Source organism: Geotrypetes seraphini, chromosome 2, assembly GCF_902459505.1.
Source record: "Geotrypetes seraphini chromosome 2, aGeoSer1.1, whole genome shotgun sequence".
In the NCBI taxonomy this organism is placed as follows: Eukaryota; Metazoa; Chordata; class Amphibia; order Gymnophiona; family Dermophiidae; genus Geotrypetes; species Geotrypetes seraphini.
Genome location: NC_047085.1, coordinates 339,937,226 through 339,957,782, shown reverse-complemented (window position 1 = coordinate 339,957,782; position 20,557 = coordinate 339,937,226). Strand labels below are relative to the sequence as shown.

Genomic DNA, 20,557 nt, shown 5'->3' with positions numbered 1-20,557 from the left:
ATCAGCGGCATTTTCCTCCATCCCTACCATTGTTACTCTTGCACAACAATATTTGGCAATAGGCCACACAGCCTCCCACTTCTACAAATTACTTAAATCCCTTTTGCCTTCTCCGCTATCCTCCCTACAATTTTCATGGGAGGCTGACTTGGAAGGAACGATCCCTGAAGAGGCTTGGTCCTCCATTTTTAAATCCACTTTACATACTTCCCTATCAGCCTCCATCCTTCAACAAATGTTCTTTTTACTTCATAGAGCCCCCTGGACCCCTATAAAATCTCACAGAATCAACCCTTCCTTATCTAAGAATTGTTGGACCTGTGGCTCTGCTGCGGGCACTTTGAAACATCTTCTCTATTCTTGTTCCTCCATCAGCTCTTTCTGGACTTCCATTTGGGGCACAGTCTGCTCTATCTTTCATATTGATGTTCCTTTGACATATCAGATGCTTTTGCTGAAATCTTTTGCACTCAAAGATGTGATTTCTGATTCTGATCATTTTCTTCTTGATCTCTTAATTTCCTTAGCTCTCAAAATTCTCCTATCCTCCTGGAAAGACTTGTCCAAAGCTTCCCATTCCCAATGGTGGAACCTTGTATGCCATACTTATAGGACTGAAGTATATTTGGCCAAGTCTTCCAATAGCTTTCTCCACTTTCAACTAAAATGAAACTCCTTGAAATTGTACCTGCAACATACTCTGCTCTGAATTCTCCGCTTCCACCTTTTCTTTCTTCCCTTTATCTATCTGTTTTATTTTGAATTGCAGAATATTTCTCTATATTGTTTTGATGTATAGCATTTTATCTTTCCGGTGCACTTTATTGTATCTCATTTACTTGAATCTGCTTTATTTTGATTCATGCTTGCTTCATATGGATGCCAATTTTGGCTAGGGGATATACTTTTGTTCTAGTTCAGTTATTACCTGTTAGCACATGTCCATTTATGTTTAATGTTTTCTTACCTACCCAATTTTCAGTATATCTCGAGTTACTTGTGATATTGACATGTCTATCCATACTTTATAATTTTGTAAAACTTTAATAAACAAACCTTGACTAAAAAAAAAAGATCGAAGTAGGTAGGTATTTTTCTTGAGCCAGCATATCTGCTGTGGAACAAATGCACCACTAGAACTAGGAAGGGATGACAGGGCTCTCTGCTCCTATTCCTGCTCTGAGCTAGGGTGGATTTGATTTAAATCAAAAGAAAGACTTGATTTAAATCATGATTTTCTACAGACTCATTCTTGCTGGTCATAAGAATAGGCTAGTTCTCGATATACTACTCAAAACAGTCCACTACAGAGTTCCATCTAACATCTTGTGGGAGCATTCTTTTCAGACCTGTTGCATCAAAATAATTGTTTGTTACATAAGTATTTAGCAATTTCTATGATATTAGTCTCTATATCTGGGACACTGAAGTCTTGCTTAGGAGGTACAGCAAATAAGTACTGCAACCATATGTTATTAGCTAAGTATTCTCCTCATGCGCTTCTAAATTTCTTCTCATCTTGGATACATTTGCAGCATTGTCTGTGACTGAATTGTGTATTGGACATATGAATTTTTGTTCACATTTTATTATAACTTTTGTTGCTACTTTGTACACTGCTATACTCTTTAATTCATTGTACGTAAAGTTTCTCTTTATTGTATTTACATTTCCTTCATTGTATTCACAGTTTCTTTTATTGTAAACCGCCTAGAAGTCGCAAGATAGCTGGCGGTATATAAAAATAAAGTTATTATTATTATTATATGTGCATTTCCTGAAGTATCAATTGTTTCTGCAAGAAAGATATTCCCTTATTCTGTTTATACAAGCACTTACAACAGGATTATTGTGGACATTACTCCATCCATCAAGACTTAGCAAAAAATGTAAACATTGCATGACTATACTATAGGAGGGGCCTTAGGCGCCTAGGCCAGTCAGGCCCTAGGATCCTGTGGGTTGGGCAGGGGAGGGGTGGGCCTGCCTCATTTGGACAGAGGTGGGCCTGCTGGCTGGACGGTGCGAGCACATGTCCGGCCAACTTGCGGGTACCCTCCTGCCGGCGTTCTTCGGGGGAGCGGGGCCTACCGGCAGGAAGGGTTAAGCACCTTCCTGCCGGTGATCGTGGGGTTCTGTCAGCAGGAGGGTTTGGGCACTCTCCTGCTGCGATCGTCGGGGAGAGGGAAGACTGGTGGCCGTAGCCGCGGCCACTATACTAATCACGGCAGGGCGATCCCTTGCCGCGATTAAGTATAGCGGCCGCATCTACTTACCATACATTGTAAGTGTCTCCCGCTGTACTCGGGAGACGTGTAGGGCTGCTTAGGTTCGCCTAAGGCTACTGCCTAACCTTAGGCGAGCTTAGGCGGGCTTGAGAGCCTCCCTAGTCTCCCGGAGGCACCTTCAATATAGACAGCTGCCTGGGGAAGCCTTTTTTTGGAAAACGTGCTTCCCGATTTGCTGATTAGACAGCTGTAGGACGCCTACAGCTGCCTACAATCGGGACGCACTTTGCAGAATCCAGGCCTTAGTGTTGTAAGCGAGTACATGATTGGTGATCGGCAGTTCCTTATTTCATGATGAATAACTTTTGGACTATAATGTATCTTAAATAGAAAACTATCTTTACATAGATTTTTTTCCCCTCAAAAAAGCATTTTATTTAAAAAAAAAAAAAAAAAAAAATCATTGCGTTTTATCCACCCTACCCTGATCAGATCTTTTCTACTTGCTCAGTCTCTGCAGTGGGAGATGTCACTCAAATGAGAAGTTCTTGTTTCTTCTCCTGAGTGCTAAATCCATGCTTAGGTATTGGTACGTTCTGGAGTCATCATTAACGAGTTGGACATGAAGGGCCAGATTCTACAAAAGCAGTCGGACCATACAGCGAGTGATTTCCTTCAGTCGCCGGCGCTCCGGCTGCCCTTTCCTGCCCGGTCATTCACGGTCAGAAAATACCGCGAATGACGCTGACCGCAAATTTGCAGGGGAGCACTGTACACTGTTTAGACATTTGTTTTGATAGACGGTATATCAAAAATAAAGAAACTTGATGGTGGCCAGTGTTAAAAAAAATAATTACTGATCACTATTGTTTAACCAGAGGCCTGACAGTGATGAACACTTTTGCCTACACGCCTTGATGCTCTTTCTGCTATTCATCTCCGTTTCTCAGTTGTGGCATTTTTCTAAGATGTATGCTGTAGCACCTGGACAGACATGATTAAGGGATATTCTTGTGTGTTGGGGCCAGAGTGATATATTAACATGCCTCAGATTTTTTTATATGGCAAAAAGTATAATTTTTTTTCTGACGGTATTCTAATAATGCAGTATTGTGAGCTGCTAAATGTGTTTTTAAGTCTTCTCTGATGTATGGTTTTATTTGTTGAACCTCCTTTCATGACGAGCAAGTTAAGGACTTCTATATTTACTTTTATATTAAATGATATATCTATGTATTAAAAGTGCACCCTCTTTTCCCATTCTGTCTTTCTATCACTAAAGAAACCATGTTATGTAGCGTTTGACTTCCCTGTGTTGAGTTGCTTCTGGTGCAATGTAAATGCCAGTCCTCTTTTTTTTTTTTCCCCCCTTCCTTTTATAAATTTAGAAAATTGTGGTGGTTGCTGACCTATTTATTGCTTTCATTTTTCATTTGTACAGAGCGTGTGGCAGCATTTCTACCGTTTTCAGCCCCAGACTCATCAACAGTGGGGTTTAAAAAAAAAAAAATTATGCTGTTTATTAGAAGATCTGGAAACCAAGAGGTTGTATGTAACTACAGAGGAGTGATCCAGTTTATAATGAACTGTAGTCACAGATGAATGTGAAAATTGTTGATCTGTAGCTATATATATCAGAGCCAGTGTTGAGATTGATACTTTACTAGAGAATGACACGGGAACTCATTTTCCCGTCCCTTTCCCGCGGGAACTCATTTTCCCGTCCTGTCCCAGCGAATTCTTTTCCTGTCCCTGCCCCATTCCTGCAGTCTCTGTCCTTATCTGCACAAGCTTTAAATACTTTAGAATCATAACATGTCCCCTGGTCTGATCACCTTCTAGGCTCTTTCTGCCTTCCCATTTTCATGTCTCATCATGGCACTCCACCCCGACCCACAAACTCTATCACCTACCGCAAAAAAATCACGAGTGAACTGTTCTGGACCCAATTTCTCAACCAAATCCCCCCTTTTCCTAAACATACCGATCCAGATTCCAACTGGCATAATTAGGTAACCCTTTCCGGGACTACCTACCATGCTCTTGCCCCTTTGTCTACTAAACCTATCTCCCACTCCCGCAAGGCTCCCTGGTATCTTCCATACCACAGGGAATTAAAGCAGAAATGTCGAGCCCTGGAACGTAAATGGAAAAAATCGAAATCCCCTTCAGACAGACAATCCTGGAGAGACAACATCAAGGTCTATAGCACAGTACTAAAAAAAGCAAGGAAGAATTTCTATGGAGATAAAATCACCAGATCAAAAAAACAAAATAGTACACTGTTCAACATCTGGTGCAACCTAACCTCAAAAAACGACTCCACCTTTCCCCTTCCCCCCCATCCGCAAACGATCTAGCTAAATTTTTCAATGAAAAGATTACTACCTTACAGAGTTCTTTCCCCCCAGCAGTCTCTTACAATTCTCTGCCTCCCAACGACTCCAACCCTATCCCTGCTGATAGATCCTGGACTGCCTTTGAACTTGTATCCAAATCCCAGATCTCTAAACTCTGTCTGAAACTGAAATCCTGCAATTGCATCCTGGATCCTTTCCCTTCCTACCTTTATGAAAACATTCCTGCGCAGGCCATCTCCTCCCTTACCAGGCTTATAAATTCTGCTTTACTATCGGGCCTATTCTCCACAGGGGACACATTGCCTTGTCCCCTCTTCTGAAAAAAGCCGATCTCGACCCTTCCTTACCATCTAACTACCACCCCATAGCAAATATCCCTCTCCTAACTAAACTGCTAGAGGCCATATTCGCCACCCAGATCTCTTCTTACCTAGAGAGATTCTCCATCCTCCATCCCTATCAATATGGCTTCAGACCGAGCTTCAGCACCGAATCCCTCCTAGTTTCCTTAATTTCTAAGGTGCAACAATTACATTCTCGTAACAAATTCGCTGTCCTATTACAATCCGATCTCTCTGCAGCTTTCGATGTTGTCCACCACGACATACTATTTTATCAACTTTCCGAGATAGGAATTGAATCCACCGTCCTAAAGTGGTTCTCAAACTTCCTACGCTCTCGCTCCTACACTGTCAACACAAATGGCACCATGTCCGTTCCTTGGACACCATCTTGTGGTGTCCCTCAGGGATCACCCCTATCCCCTATTCTCTTTAACATCTATATGTCCTCCCTGAAACCCCTCCAATTATCCCCCCTTGAAACAATCTACACATACGCTGATGACATCCTTGTCCTCCTTGAGACAGACTAGAACCTCACCAACCTCCACGAGAACATTACAGCTTGCATAATGAGACTCCATTCCTGGTCCTTCTCAGATGAAATTGAATGAATCAAAAACAAAATTACTCTGGCTCAGCCCAAAATTAGAACACCTGCCCACCCTCTTCGCACTACCCTCAGGCGCTGCACTGCAGCTTGAGTTCTCAAGCAAGGTCCTTGGCATCATTATCGATTCTTCTCTCTCCCTCAATGACCACCTCAACTCCTTGGCTAAATCATGCCAAGTAAGATCCTATTTTCGCCAACAACATTTTGCCGTCCTTGTCCAATCCATCATCCTCTCCAAATTGACTACTGCAATGCCATCTACTTAAGCCTATCAAAAAAAAGTCTTCAAAGACTCCAGCTAATCCAGAATACTGCAGCCAAGTTGATCTTTGCAAAACGCAAGTCTGACCATGTCTCCCCACTCCTAGCCAAACTTCACTGGCTCCCAGTGATTTCCAGAATCCATTTCAAATGCTCCTGCCTGGCTTTTAAGATCATTCACGGCATCTTTCCTCCCTTAATCCCACTATCTTATAACTCCTCGAGTCCTGGCTCTACCAGACCCACCCAAAGGTATAAATTATCCTTCCCCTCTCTACGCGGTATTCGCTATGCAGGCAAACTGGAAAAATCCCTTCTCTTCAGAATCACAGGTCTTTGGAACGACCTTACTACCCCGCTGCGGAACCTGGGCTCCCTCCAATTATTCCTCAAGCAACTGAAAACCTGGCTTTTCACTAAAATGTAATTCTATCCCCCCTTACTCTTCTCTTCTATATATAAGTTCATATAAACCTTTTTTTTCCTTCTCTTCCTATATTTTAAGTTCTTGTAAACTGTGCCGAGCTCCACAACATCCGTGGAGATGATGCGGTATATAAACTTAAGGTTTAATTTAGTTTAGTTTAGTTTGTGCGGTTAAGGCAGAGCTTACAGGATAGGGACAGGGAAATTGAATTCCTGCTGGGGGGGAGGGGTCAAATTTGTCCTTGTGTCATTCTCTGCTCTTTACAGCTTCAGTGATTAGGCTAGGTTTTTCCAGGCTCATCTGTCCTAACATTTTTGCTTGTTTGTTTGTTTCATGTTCTATCTCATCCTCCCCAAAGAGCTCAGAATTGGTTTCAGTGTTTCATTTCATTGATTCTTCTTAGATCTGTCCTCGTTTCACAAGACGCATCCAGACAAAAATCAATGATCTCCTTCAGCAAATGGAGGAGGGGCTGAAGACAGCAGACCCCCATGACTGCTCAACATATACTGGTTGGACAGGTAAGGAAAGATTCAAGCACTAAGAGGGGGAAAAAGTTGTTGGATGTCTGCAGTGCTTTAGTGTTATCCCTAATACATAGTGCTAACCCCATGACCTCTTCAGGTCCTGACAAATGCAACCGAGACTCCTCCTGCACCTTGACTATTTTGATGGGTTGAAAGTCAGGCCTGGCTCTTGATCTAAAACCCCAGCCAAATAGGACATATGGTCAACCCATGTCTGAGATTAAACAGATGTGCTGTGGTATGCCTGGGTTCTATCTCACAGTAGGTTTATCAGCCATTAGATCATACTAGTGACATGTTTCATATGGGCCAGATTACCGTATTTTCACGTAGATAACGCGCACCCGTGTAAAACGCGCACATGGGTATAGCGCGCGAAAAACACAAATCTATGTACAGAAATTTTTATATACCGCGCACACCCGTATACCGCGCATGCTGCCCGACTCTCCCGTCGCCGCCCGACTCTCCTTTCGCCCGCCCCGACTCTCCTCTGGCCACCCTGACTCTCCTTTCGCCCGCCCCGACTCTCCTCTCCCCCTTGAAGTCCTGTCCCCACCCTGAAAGCCTGATGCCCCCCCCCGACGTCCGATTCACCCCCCCCTGCAGGACCGCTCGCACACACCCGCACCCCGAAGGACCGCTCGCACCCCCACAGGCTCCCGACCCCCCCCCCCCCATCATGTAGAAGCTCCTACCGGTGTCCTGCTGCTTCCTCTTGGCGGTCCCGACTCCCCGACACGATCGGGGCAAGAGGGAGCTCAAGCCCTCTTGTCCCCCCCCGACTCCCCGACACAATCGGGGCAAGAGGGAGCTCAAGCCCTCTTGCCCCAGCCAACCGCGGCACACCCGACACGATCGGGGCAAGAGGGAGCTCAAGCCCTCTTGCCCCAGCCAACCGCGGCACCCCCGACACGATCGGGGCAAGAGGGAGCTCAAGCCCTCTTGCCCCCCCGACTCCCCGACACGATCGGGGCAAAAGGGAGCCCAAGCCCTCTTGCCCCGCCGACTCCCCAACTCCCCGACAATATCGGGCCAGGAGGGAACCCATGTCCTCCTGGACCTGGTGACCCCCCCCCCCCCCCCCGCTAGTTGTTCGGGCCAGGAGGGAGCCCAAACCCTCCTGGCCACGGCGACCCCCTACCCCCACCCCGCACTACATTACGGGCAGAAGGGATCCTAGGCCCTCCTGCCCTCGACGCAAACCCCCCTCCCAACGACCGCCCCCCCAAGAACCTCCGACCGCCCCCCCTGCCGACCCGCGACCCCCCTGGCCGACCCCCACGACACCCCCACCCCCCTTCCCCGTACCTTTGTGTAGTTGGCCGGACAGATGGGAGCCAAACCCGCCTGTCCGGCAGGCAGCCAACGACGGAATGAGGCCGGATTGGCCCATCCGTCCCAAAGCTCCGCCTACTGGTGGGGTCTAAGGCGCCTGGGCCAATCAGAATAGGCCATGGAGCCTTAGGTCCCTCCTGGGGGCGGGGCCTTGGGCACATGCCAGTTGGTTGAGAGTGTCGGTTAACTGAGATGCTACTGTATATTCTTGGGTTCATAAGGAAAGGTATTACTAATAAGAAAAAAGGAAGACAATATTGCCTTTGTAAGTCATTGGTGTGACCCCACCTGAAAAACTGTTCATTTTGAGTGCCAAAAGACATCAAGAGAATGAAAGCAGATCAAAGAAGGGCTTGCCAAAGTAATTAATGGCCTGTAACACAAACCCTATATAGAAAGCGTAAAGAAACCAGAATTTACTGAACCAAGAAAACCAGGGTTCAAATCTCACTGCTTCTTGTTATGATCTTCGATAAGTTTCTTAACGCCCCATTGCTTCAGGTACAGGCTTAAGACTGTAAGCCCTCCTAAGACAGTGAGATACTGTATCTGAATGTAAAACATGCATGAAGCTCTGTCAAAGAAAGAAAGGGGAATATCATGGAACTATTCAGATATTTAGCATGCTTCCCGTGAGGTACAAGAAAGGAGCATTCTCTATTGAAACAGATGGTCAAGAACATAGAGCCATGACATAAAGCTGGAAAGTGAAGAATTGGTAGACATGTGAGAGTGGGTGAGGGGAGGGGAACAGGTGGAAGAGATAAGGAGTGAAGTATTAACTTCAGCAGGGAGCCAAGAAGCTACCTGTACTTTCTTGTTGATTGTGCTTCCTGTGATTACCACAATGCTGGAAAAACAATGCTAAATTTGTAAAGTACGGTAGTTTTATGTTCATACATGTACTCAGAGCCTCAGTTTATTTAGTGTTAGTGATGAGTTAGATTAAGTGAGTCACTTCTTGCATGTGGCATGATGTATTAACAAAGCAGAATGTATAAATTTTGTGTTGAGATGTTGGTCAGTTGATTGGCCTGTAGGTATCTGAATGACTAGTTGACAATTTCATTATAATGATCCTTGTGTAGCTGCTTGCTCCTGACCTGAATGTAGCCATTAGTTTTAAGAGAGCAGCTCAGTAGTCTATTTAAGAACATAAGAACATAAGAAATGCCTCTACTGGGTCAGACCATGAGGTCCATCGTGCCCAGCAGTCCGCTCACGCGGCGGCCCAACAGGTCCAGGACCTGTGCAGTAATCCTCTATCTATACCCCTCTATTCCCTTTTCCAGCAGAAAGTTGTCCAATTCCCTCTTGAACCCCAGTACCGTACTCTGCCCTATCACGCCCTCTGGAAGCGCATTCCAGGTGTCCACCACACGCTGGGTAAAGAAGAACTTCCTAGCATTCGTTCTGAATCTGTCCCCTTTCAACTTTTCTGAATGCCCTCTTGTTCTTTTATTTTTTGAAAGTGTGAAGAATCTGTCCCTCTCTACTCTCTCTATGCCCTTCATGATCTTGTAAGTCTCTATCATATCTCCTCTAAGTCTTCTCTTCTCCAGGGAAAAAAGTCCCAGCTTTTCCAATCTCTCAGCGTATGAAAGGTTTTCCATCCCTTTTATCAGACGTGTCGCTCTCCTCTGAACCCTCTCGAGTATCGCCATATCCTTCTTAAGGTACGGCGACCAATATTGGATGCAGTACTCCAGATGCGGACGCACCATTGCTCGATACAATGGCAAGATAACTTCTTTCGTTCTGGTTGTAATACCCTTTTTGATGATGCCTAGCATTCTATTTGCCTTCTTAGCAGCCGCTGCACACTGTGCCGACGGCTTCATTGTCAAGTCCACCATCACCCCCAGGTCTCTTTCTTGGGTACTCTCATTTAAAAACATCCCTCCCATCGTATAGTTGTACCTCGGGTTTCTGTTTCCCACATGTAATACTTTACATTTCTCAACATTGAACTTCATCTGCCATCTCGTTGCCCATTCCCCTAGTTTGTTCAAGTCCCTTTGCAGTTTTTCACAGTCTTCTTTAGTCCGAGCTCTACTAAATAGTTTAGTGTCATCTGCAAATTTTATTATCTCACACTTCGTCCCTGTTTCCAGATCATTTATGAATACATTAAATAGCAGCGGCCCTAGTACTGAGCCCTGCGGGACCCCACTCGTGACCTTCCTCCAGTCCGAGTAGTGGCCCTTCACTCCCACCCTCTGTCTCCTACCCGCCAACCAGCTTCTGATCCATCTATGTACATCTCCTTCCACCCCATGGTTCTTCAGTTTCCGGAGTAGGCGTTCATGGGGCACCTTGTCAAAGGCTTTTTGGAAATCAAGATATATGATGTCTATGGGGTCTCCATTGTCCATCCGTTTGTTAATTCCTTCGAAGAAGTGCAATAAGTTAGTTAGGCAAGATCTTCCCTTGCAGAAACCGTGTTGGCTGGTTATCAGAAGTTTGTTTCTTTCAAAATGTTCATCAATTTTTTCTTTTATCAGTGTTTCTGCCATTTTCCCCGGTACCGAGGTCAGACTCACTGGTCTGTAATTTCCTGGGTCACCTTTTGATCCCTTTTTAAAGATGGGCGTAACATTGGCTATCTTCCAGTCCTCCGGGATCACGCCTGTTTTCAGGGATAGATTGCAAATTTGCTGCAGTAGTTCCGCTATCTCCTCCTTTAATTCTTTCAGAACCCTTGGATGGATTCCGTCCGGACCCGGGGATTTGTCTGTTTTTAATTTATCTATCTGCCTGTGTACATCTTCAAGGCTCACTTCCATGGTTGTTAAATTTTCTGCCTGATTTCCATTGAAGAATTGTTCAGGTTCCGGAATGCTGGATGTGTCTTCGTTTGTAAATACAGATGAAAAGAACGTGTTAAGTCTTTCTGCCACTTCTTTCTCCTCCTTCACCACTCCCTTCTTGTCACCATCGTCCAGCGGTCCCACATCCTCCCTAGCCGGTTGCTTCCCTTTAACATATCTAAAGAACGGTTTGAAATTTTTTGCTTCCCTGGCTAGCCTCTCTTCATACTCTCTTTTGGCTTTTCGAACCACTCGGTGACATTCTTTTTGATACTTCCTGTTCTCTTTCCAGTTCCCCTCAGTTTTGTCCTTTTTCCATTTCCTGAATGAATTTTTCTTATTGCCTATCGCTTCCTTCACTGTTTTGGTTATCCACGCCGTGTCCTTTATTTGACTCTTTTTGCACCCCTTTCTGAATCTGGGGATATATAGATTTTGCGCCTCGCTCACCGTGTTCTTGAGAAAAGACCAGGCAAGTTCTACCTTTTGCCATTTTTTTGAAGTGTTCCTAAGTTTCTTCCTTACCATTTCCCTCATTGCTTCGTAGTTTCCTTTCCTGAAGTTTAAAGTTGTCGCTATGGTTCTCTTTCCTTTCGGTATTCCTACCTCAACCTTGAACTTGATCACATTATGATCGCTGTTTCCCAACGGTCCCACTACCTCTACTTCTTTAGCAGGTCCCCTTAACCCATTTAGGATTAGATCCAGAGTGGCATTTCCTCTCGTCGGTTCTCTGACAAGCTGCTCCATGAAACAATCTTGTATAACCTCTAAGAATTCTGTCTCCCTAGTGCAATTTGAGTTTCCAAGACTCCAGTCTATTCCGGGGTAGTTGAAGTCTCCCATAATAACCGCGTTACCGCTTTTGGATTCTCGCTTCATCTCGGCTTCCATTTCTTCATCAATATCTCCTGATTGCCCGGGCGGACGATAGTATAAGCCCATCTTTATTTCAGGCTCTTTCCTTCCAGGTATTTTAACCCATAGCGATTCTAGCTTGTTGGTCGTTTCTGCTGTGTCCATTTTTGTCGATTGTATGCTTTCTTTTATGTAGAGGGCTATTCCACCTCCTTTTTGTCCTGACCTGTCCTGGCGATAGAGCTTGTACCCCGGCAGTGCTGTATCCCATTTGTTTTCTTCATTCCACCATGTTTCAGAGACTCCAATGATGTCTATGTCCTCTGCATTGGCCATGGCTTCTAATTCCCCCATTTTGTTTCTTAGGCTCCTTGCATTAGTATATATGCAATTTAGATCCTTGTATATCCTTGTCTTTATTTCCTTTCCCTGTGCTTCGATCTTTAGTTTCTTCTCTGTTGTTACAATCCTTATAACCTCCTCTTCTGGGTTTGTCAACTCCTGTGATTTGTCCATTGTTTCTTCCCAGCATTTTTTCCCCTCGGTATCTTCACGGGATACCGTCTTCCGAATCATCGACACTTGGTCGACTGTCGGCTTTCCCCTTCTTCTTAGTTTAAAGCCTGTTCTATTCCTCTCTTGACATTGTTCGCTAGAAGTCTTGATCCCGCCGCACTCAGATGTAGTCCATCTCTCCTGTAGAGCTTGCTCTTGCCCCAGAACGTTGTCCAGTTCCTCACGAAGTGGAATCCTTCTTCCTCACACCATTTCCTCATCCACGCATTTATTGATTGTAGTTCCTCCTGTCTTTTCACATCTGCCCTCGGTACCGGTAGGATCTCTGAGAACGCTATCTTCTGAGTCCTCATCTTCAGCTTCCTTCCCAGAATCTTGAACTGTTCTATCAGCGTGCTTCTCCTGTAGTCTTTCCTGCTGACATCGTTCGTCCCGATGTGGATCATTACTGTGGTCTCCTCCGTCTCCGCTCCTTCCAGGATCCTTCCAATTTTGTCCACGATGTCCTTGGTTCTTGCTCCTGGAAGGCAGGTCACCAGTCGATCCTCTCTCCCTCCTGCTATGTGGCTGTCCACATGTCTCAGGATCGAGTCTCCCACTAGGATCACTGACTTTCCCTTCTTTAGGTTTCTCTTCGGTCTCAAATCAATGTCTTCGGGGTGCTTCGCTGCTTCCTCACCTGGGCATCGACTAGCCCTGTTCTCCCTATCATGTGATGTTCCTCTGAAGGTGTCTTCTATGAGGTCATCTGCTTGTTCTACCTTCCATGATGGTGTTGGTGTAACTTCATCTGCATTCTGAAGTTTGTTTTCTTGCACCCGTCTCCTGTAGGCTTCCTCAATGAAGTCCTCGAGCTCCCTGACTTCTTCCTCGATGTGTCTCTCTCTCATGAAGATCTCAGCTGTCCTGTTTGGGTCCTCTGTGATGTGAAGTCCTTCCAGTTCCTGTATCTTGTCCTTCAGTTGCTTGACTTCTTTCTTCAAGCTTTCCAGCTCCTGACACCGACCGCATACATACGACTGTCTCCCCGAGGGGAGGTAGTCGTACATATGACAGACAGTGCAGAACACTGGAAAGCTCATCTTCTGGATTCCCTCTGCTTCCATTGGTGTCTGTCCTTTTGGAAGTGCTCTTTTTACTTTACTGGTTCTTTCTGCTTGTGTGAGTGTGTGTTTTGTTCTGTCTGGTTGCTACTTCTTTATGCCCTTGTTTTATGATTCGATCTGTATCTACTCCTAGTTGTGTCGCGTTTGACTGATAAAGAGTTAGTTTGGTGTTCTGTGTTAGCTGATGTTCTTACTTTAAGTTAGGAGTTTACTTGTGTCTTGCTGATGTTACGTATGTAAGTGCCTTCTGTGTCTGTTTAGTTTACTCTGTTTTTGCTAATATGTTCTTATTGGATATTTAGTTTTGTTTATTGCTAGCTTCCTTACCTTTTTTGCAACTTCCTGGTGTACTGACTCTGCCTTCTCGAGGCCCTTCGCAAAGGCGCTCTCGCTAAGGTGAGCGCCTTTGCCGCTCGCCTTCGCCGCGCGCCAAACGGCTATGCGCCGTTGGCTCCTCCCCTTTTATGGGCGAGTTCGGCTTCAGAGAGCTGCTGACGTCGGAGGGGTGGGCGGAGTTATCTCTCGCCTCTACCCCTCTCTGTGTCCTGCCTGCCTCTCTTCCTTCTAATCCTTTTCACTCACCACGTGCTCCTGTCTGCCCAGCCGCCTTCCGACTCTCTCCGGCTGCCTCAGAAACTACTCTCCGCTCCTCCGCGCCGTTGGCTCCTCCCCTTTTATGGGCGAGTTCGGCTTCAGAGAGCTGCTGACGTCGGAGGGGTGGGCGGAGTTATCTCTCGCCTCTACCCCTCTCTGTGTCCTGCCTGCCTCTCTTCCTTCTAATCCTTTTCACTCACCACGTGCTCCTGTCTGCCCAGCCGCCTTCCGACTCTCTCCGGCTGCCTCAGAAACTACTCTCCGCTCCTCCGCGCCGTTGGCTCCTCCCCTTTTATGGGCAAGTTCGGCTTCAGAGAGCTGCTGACGTCGGAGGGGTGGGCGGAGTTATCTCTCGCCTCTACCCCTCTCTGTGTCCTGCCTGCCTCTCTTCCTTCTAATCCTTTTCACTCATCACGTGCTCCTGTCTGCCCAGCCGCCTTCCGACTCTCTCCGGCTGCCTCAGAAACTACTCTCCGCTCCTCCGCGCCGTTGGCTCCTCCCCTTTTATGGGCGAGTTCGGCTTCAGAGAGCTGCTGACGTCGGAGGGGTGGGCGGAGTTATCTCTCGCCTCTACCCCTCTCTGTGTCCTGCCTGCCTCTCTTCCTTCTAATCCTTTTCACTCACCACGTGCTCCTGTCTGCCCAGCCGCCTTCCGACTCTCTCCGGCTGCCTCAGAAACTACTCTGTCAAGTTCTGAGTAGCCCTGGGATGTTCAGCTCTCAAGATTTCAAGATTTATTATAAGGCATCGCTGAGTAACCTTTTGTTTGAAAGGTTTTGTATGCTCCATCTGCAAGTATTCTGAGGTTTCTCAAATGCTTGTGACTTGGAGTGGCTTTTTCCTCTGAACTCAAGATTTTGAAAATCTACCATTCGTTGCACACAATTATGTAGAATTTAGACTATAAGCGGAAGTGAAAGAAAAAAAATAATGCATCTTCTCTTTCTGTATTTTTCCATCTCTTTCTTCTTTTGGTTGAATACGCCACAGGCACAGCCCTTTTGTATCTGCAGCTGTACCGTGTCACAGGAGATGCATCTTACCTACAGCGATCCCTGGATTATGTGAAAAGAATCCTTCGCAATCTGAATGGAAGAAGGGTCACCTTTCTCTGTGGTGATGCCGGTCCACTGGCTGTCGGTGCAGTGGTGCACCACAAACTGCAGAATGAGAGTGAATCTAAGGACTGCATTACAAAGTAAGAGCTTAGGAGTGTAACATTTTTTTTTAAAAAAAATAGCTAACTAATTCAAAATGTTGGATTTATGCTGGTCTCGGTGAGGAGGTGCTAGTTTGGGACTGAAATGCTGGACTCGGGCCTATAGAAAACTCACATAGCTTTGGGCTTCTTTTAACCCTAATAAAATTAGCAACATGTGACAAAATGTACCTTTTTCAGTTGGGAGACTGATTAGATGGGCATGTAAATACCTATAGGGCTAGAGCATGGTGATGCTGGTTGCCATTTTGTGGGACTCTTGAACAATTTGATAAGATAGCTCTTGGGGTTTTTTTGTTTGTTTGTTTGTTTGTTTAAACCAGCTCATAAAGGTGATTTTAACGTGATTTTTATAGCAAACTGAGAATCATATCTTGGATGAGAAATATATTGGCATACCTTTCAAATCTTCTGGAAAAAAGAAAAAAAGAACCTGAGTAACCTATAGAATTAAGTTTTTATCAACATTTAATATGACATTGTTGTTGACTATCCAAGTATAAACTAGTAAGATAGTCACTCGCCAATGAAACAGCATTTTAGTATACGTTATACAAAACCAGTAATTGAATATCATTGGTGTACATTTGGCCAGAATATCTCTGGTTGCAGAAGAGAAGCAAGAGGCTATTTTGGTTTATACAACGAAAAGAAGAAGATAGACAAGTTACAATAAAAGTAAAATATAAACAGAATGGGCGAAAAATTTGGGTAAAGCGCTCCATCAGAACCTGATAAGTAATTATTCATAGAGAGAGGCCTTCAAAGATTGACAAATTTTCAATACTGCCATCACTCTGTTTCATTTCTCAGATGCTATCTTTTGAAACTGATACATAATGAATTCTATCAAAAATGTTAAGAAAATCTTCATTTTTCCAGTTCAAGTTTCAAGTTTATTAGGATTTTATATACCGCCTATCAAGGTTATCTAAGCGGTTTTTACAATCAGGTACTCAAGCATTTTTCCCTCTCTGTCCCGGTGGGCTCACAATCTATCTAACGTACCTGGGGCTATGGAGGATTAAGTGACTTGCCCAGGGTCACAAGGAGCAGCGCGGGGTTTGAACCCACAACCCCAGGGTGCTGAGGCTGTAGATCCAACCACTGCGCCACACACCTTTTGGGCGACAGCTGTCATTACTTTGAATAGGTTTTATGCCACTTATTACCATCTATACTTAGTACAACATATTTGAATATTTCTTTCCCCACAGTAAATTATTTTCACATGCATTCACTTTATCCCCAAAAGGCTCACACTTTATGACAAGAAAATAAAATATTCTGCAATGTCAATGATTCCTGTCTACAGTGTCAACATATGTCCGGTTTCCTGAGGCCAGCTTTATGAAGGCTGTGTGAGCAATAATGAATGTCTGCATCAAAGTGCATGTTTTAGAGGATCTGAATAACAACAAAATATGTTCCAATCAATTTGATCTTCCTGGATTTGTCGGCTTCTCATACTTTCTGAAGCTCTATGTTAAGGGGGAAGAAATATTCTTTAAAATATTTATAAAGTGCAGCATCCATGTGTCCTTCCCCATACTTATCAATAAAAATTTTTGTCAGTTCCAGTACTGGCTGCAGTGTGATATTAATAGCATCCATCCTGAGATTTATGAAACAAATAATCTATCTTGTAGGTCTTAAAATGCCAGCAACCGACCATTTTGCATAGGGTTGCACATTTTAATGCGTTTTAACATGATTTAACATGTTAAATTTTTTAACACAGAGTTAAACTGTTAATATGATTAATGCATTTAGCTCTCTGCTTCTTTTTCTGTATCTCTCTCTCTCCCTTTTCTCCCCCTCCCATAGTCTGGCATCTGATTCTTTCTCTTTCTGCAACCTCCTTCCACCATCCCCCACCCTCATGCAGTCCACATTTCTCACTCTCTCGCTTTTTTTTTCTCTCTCTCTCAGTGCCTCTCTTCTGTGTGTTTCTTCTCCCTGCCCCTTGGAATTTGCCTTGAATGCTACAGTGAAAGCATGCTGCTTCTTATCCAGCCTGATGTCTTTCCCTATATATCAGAGGTGTAAAACTCAATCACATAAGGGGCCGAAATCTAAAACATAGGCCAAGTCACGGGCCAAATGTTTTTATTAAGATACTTAGGGGTCTTTTTATTAAGGTATGTTAACCGATTTAGTGTGCGCTAAATGCGTACCTTAATAAAGAAATTTTCTCTCTCTTTTAGGTCCTAGTTCACGCTTGCTGTCTAACACCAGCCCTGGCAGGAGACACATTTCAAATCTGACATATTGTAATCACAAAACAGAAAATAAAATTATTTTTTTCTACCTTATGTTGTCTGGTCATTATTCAAATCATGTTGGTCCCAGGCTCTGGTTGTCTTCTGACTCGCTTGCCAGGGACTCGCTTGCCAGGGTCTCCTTCTTTCTTGGTGCTAACCAACCATCTTCCATCTCTGTCCTCCCCTTCCGTTTCCCTTCCCTGGAGATCTGGCATCTTTCCTTTTTTCATCTCCATCCCTGCAGCTGCAGCAATGGACCCCACCATCCCCAGATCCACCATCTCTCCTTTTCTCAATTACCCTTTCATCCAGCATCTCTCCCTCCTTCCCTCACCACTCCAGGGTCCACCATCTCTCCCTTTCTCTTCCCAACTACCCTCCTATCCAGTATCGCCACAGCCGACTTGTGAGACCAGGATGGAGGGAGGGAAGGAACGGCGGGACAAATCTCGGGACAAATTTAATTACCCTGCAGGCCAGAGATTGTCACCCCTGCTATATATAATCAGAAACAGGAAGTTCAGTTAGAGGAAGAGAGGCACTACTGAGAGTAGCTTTGGGGTGGGTAAGAAGCAGCGTGCTTTCACTGCAGCATGCAAGGCAAGTTTTGAGGGGCAAGGAAAGGGAGCACACGGAGGCAGTGGCGTAGTAAGGGAGGTACGGGGTGGGCGGTTTGCCCTGGGCACAGTCTTTGTAAGTGGTGCAGGCATCCATCCTCCTCTCCGCTGCACACGTGTACCCCTACCCTTCCCTCGTACCTCTTTCATTTTCCCTGTGCGAGCAGCATTACCTCTCTCTGATGTCACTTTTGGGCCTCGAGGGATAGCTAACATGATGCGGGCAGCAAGTTAGTGCTGTTGCTCACACATGGAAAATTAAAAAGATATGGGGGAAAGGAATTGGGCATGCGTGCGGCAGGGGGAGGGCAGGGAGGGGTGGGGCGCCACCGCTCCAGTGCCACTCACCCTTGCTATGCCACTGCACAGAGAAGACGTGAGAAGAGGTGCCAGGAGAAAGAAAGAAAGAGAGAGAGAGAGATGTAGACCAGGGGGGAGGCAGGGTGGAGAAGACGTGGGGTGCAGGGTTTTGTTAGAGAGGCAGATGTTGAACATAGGTGATGGAAAATTCAAAGAAGGGAAATGGTACTCATTGAAGGGAAGGGAGGGAAAAGGAAAATGGTCATCATGGATGGGAGGGGAAAGGAAGAGAGATGGGACAAGATGGTGCCCATGGAGGGGAGGGGAAAGGAAGGGATTTTATGAAAATAAAATCACCAGATGACAAATTTATATATAGAAACATAGAATATGACGGCAGAAAAGGGCTGTAGCCCATCAAGTCTGCCCACCTTAATGACCCACCCCCAGACTTCACCCGGCTAGAGATCCCACATACATATCCCATTTCTTTTTGAAATCGAGCACGTTGCTGGCGTTAATCACCTGCAATGGAAGTTCATTCCAATGATCGACCACCCTTTCGGTGAAGAAATACTTCCTGGCGTCGCCATGAAATTGCCCACCTTTGATTTTCAGCGGATGACCTCTTGTGGTTGAAGGTCCTTTAAGAAAGAATATATCGTCTTCCACCTCGATGCGGCCCGTGATATATTTAAAAGTCTCAATCATGTCCCCCCTCTCTCTACGTTCCTCGAGCGAGTATAGTTGTAGTCTATTCAGTCTTTCCTCATATGGGAGGTTCTTGAGTCCCGAGACCATCCTGGTGGTCATTCGCTGAACCGACTCGATTCTCCGCACATCTTTTTGATAATGTGGTCTCCAGAATTGAACACAATATTCAAGATGAGGTCTCACCATGGATCTGTACAGGGGCATTATAACTTCGGGCCTCCGGCTGACGAAACCTCTTCGGATGCATCCCACCATTTGTCTAGCCTTGGATGCAGCTTTCTCCACCTGCTTGGCAGTTTTCATGTCTTCACTAATGATTACTCCCAAATCACGTTCTGCCCCAGTCCTAGCTAAGGTCTCACCATTCAGAGTGTAAGTTCTGCATGGGTTTTTGCTGCCTAGGTGCATGACCTTACATTTTTTGGCATTAAAGCCCAGCTGCCAAGTCGAGGACCAATGTTCCAATAAGAGCAGGTCCTGCTCCATACTGTCGGGTAAGGTGCTGTTATCTACTATGTTGCATAGTTTGGCGTCGTCGGCGAATAGTGTTATTTTACCTTGAAGCCCTTGAGTCAGGTCTCTTATGTATATGTTGAAAAGGATCGGTCCCAAGACCGATCCCTGTGGCACTCCACTGGTCACCTCCGATGTATTGGAGGGGGTACCGTTAACCACCACCCTCTGGATTCTACCGCTTAACCAGTCATTGACCCATGTCGTCAATATCACTCCCAAATCCCAATCCCATCGAAGTCATCTTGCTCAACAATCTGCGGTGCGGGACGCTATCAAAAGCTTTGCTGAAGTCCAAGTACACGACGTCTAGAGACTTCCCCATATCCAGTTTCCTTGTAACCCAGTCAAAGAAGCTGATCAGATTGGATTGACAGGACCTTCCCTTTGTGAATCCATGCTGCTGGGGATCCTGTAGATTCTCCTCGGTCAGGATCGTATCTAATCCTTGTTTAATAAGTCTTTCCATGAGTTTGCTCACTATTGAGGTGAGACTGACCGGTCTGTAATTTGCAGCTTCCGTTCTGCAACCTTTTTTGTGCAATGGAATGACGTTAGCTGTTTTCCAGTCCATGGGGACTTTTCCGGTACTTAGGGAAAGATTGAACAGCACGGATAGCGGCTCTGCCAGGACATCACACAACTCCCTAAGAATCCTGGGGTGTAGATTGTCCGGTCCCATGGCTTTGTTCACCTTGAGTTTTGATAGTTCGCCATGGACGCTGCTGGGTGTAAACTTGAAGTTTTGAAACGGGTCTTCCGATGTTTGCCTTGCTTGCAATTGTGGACCGGTCCCCAGCGCTTCACAAGTAAAGACTGAGCAAAAGTATTCATTTAGTAGTTTGGCTTTATCAGAATCCGTTTCTGCATAGGTCCCGTCTGTTTTCCCGAGACGTACTATTCCATCTGTGTTTCGTTTCCTGTCGCTAATGTATCTGAAGAAGGATTTAT

The 20,557-nt window shown here is 45.4% G+C and overlaps 1 protein-coding gene across 2 annotated transcripts in view; it reads left to right on the top strand.

Annotated features, from left to right (window-relative positions):
• LANCL2 (LanC like 2) overlaps positions 1-20,557 on the top strand; it is a 165,125-nt gene that overhangs the window by 54,853 nt on the left and 89,715 nt on the right. For both annotated transcript variants that reach the window (XM_033930301.1, XM_033930302.1), the window contains exons 3-4: positions 6,634-6,751; positions 14,970-15,177. In XM_033930301.1, coding sequence (XP_033786192.1) covers positions 6,634-6,751; positions 14,970-15,177 — 326 coding nt within the window. The remainder of the gene's footprint in view (positions 1-6,633; positions 6,752-14,969; positions 15,178-20,557) is intronic.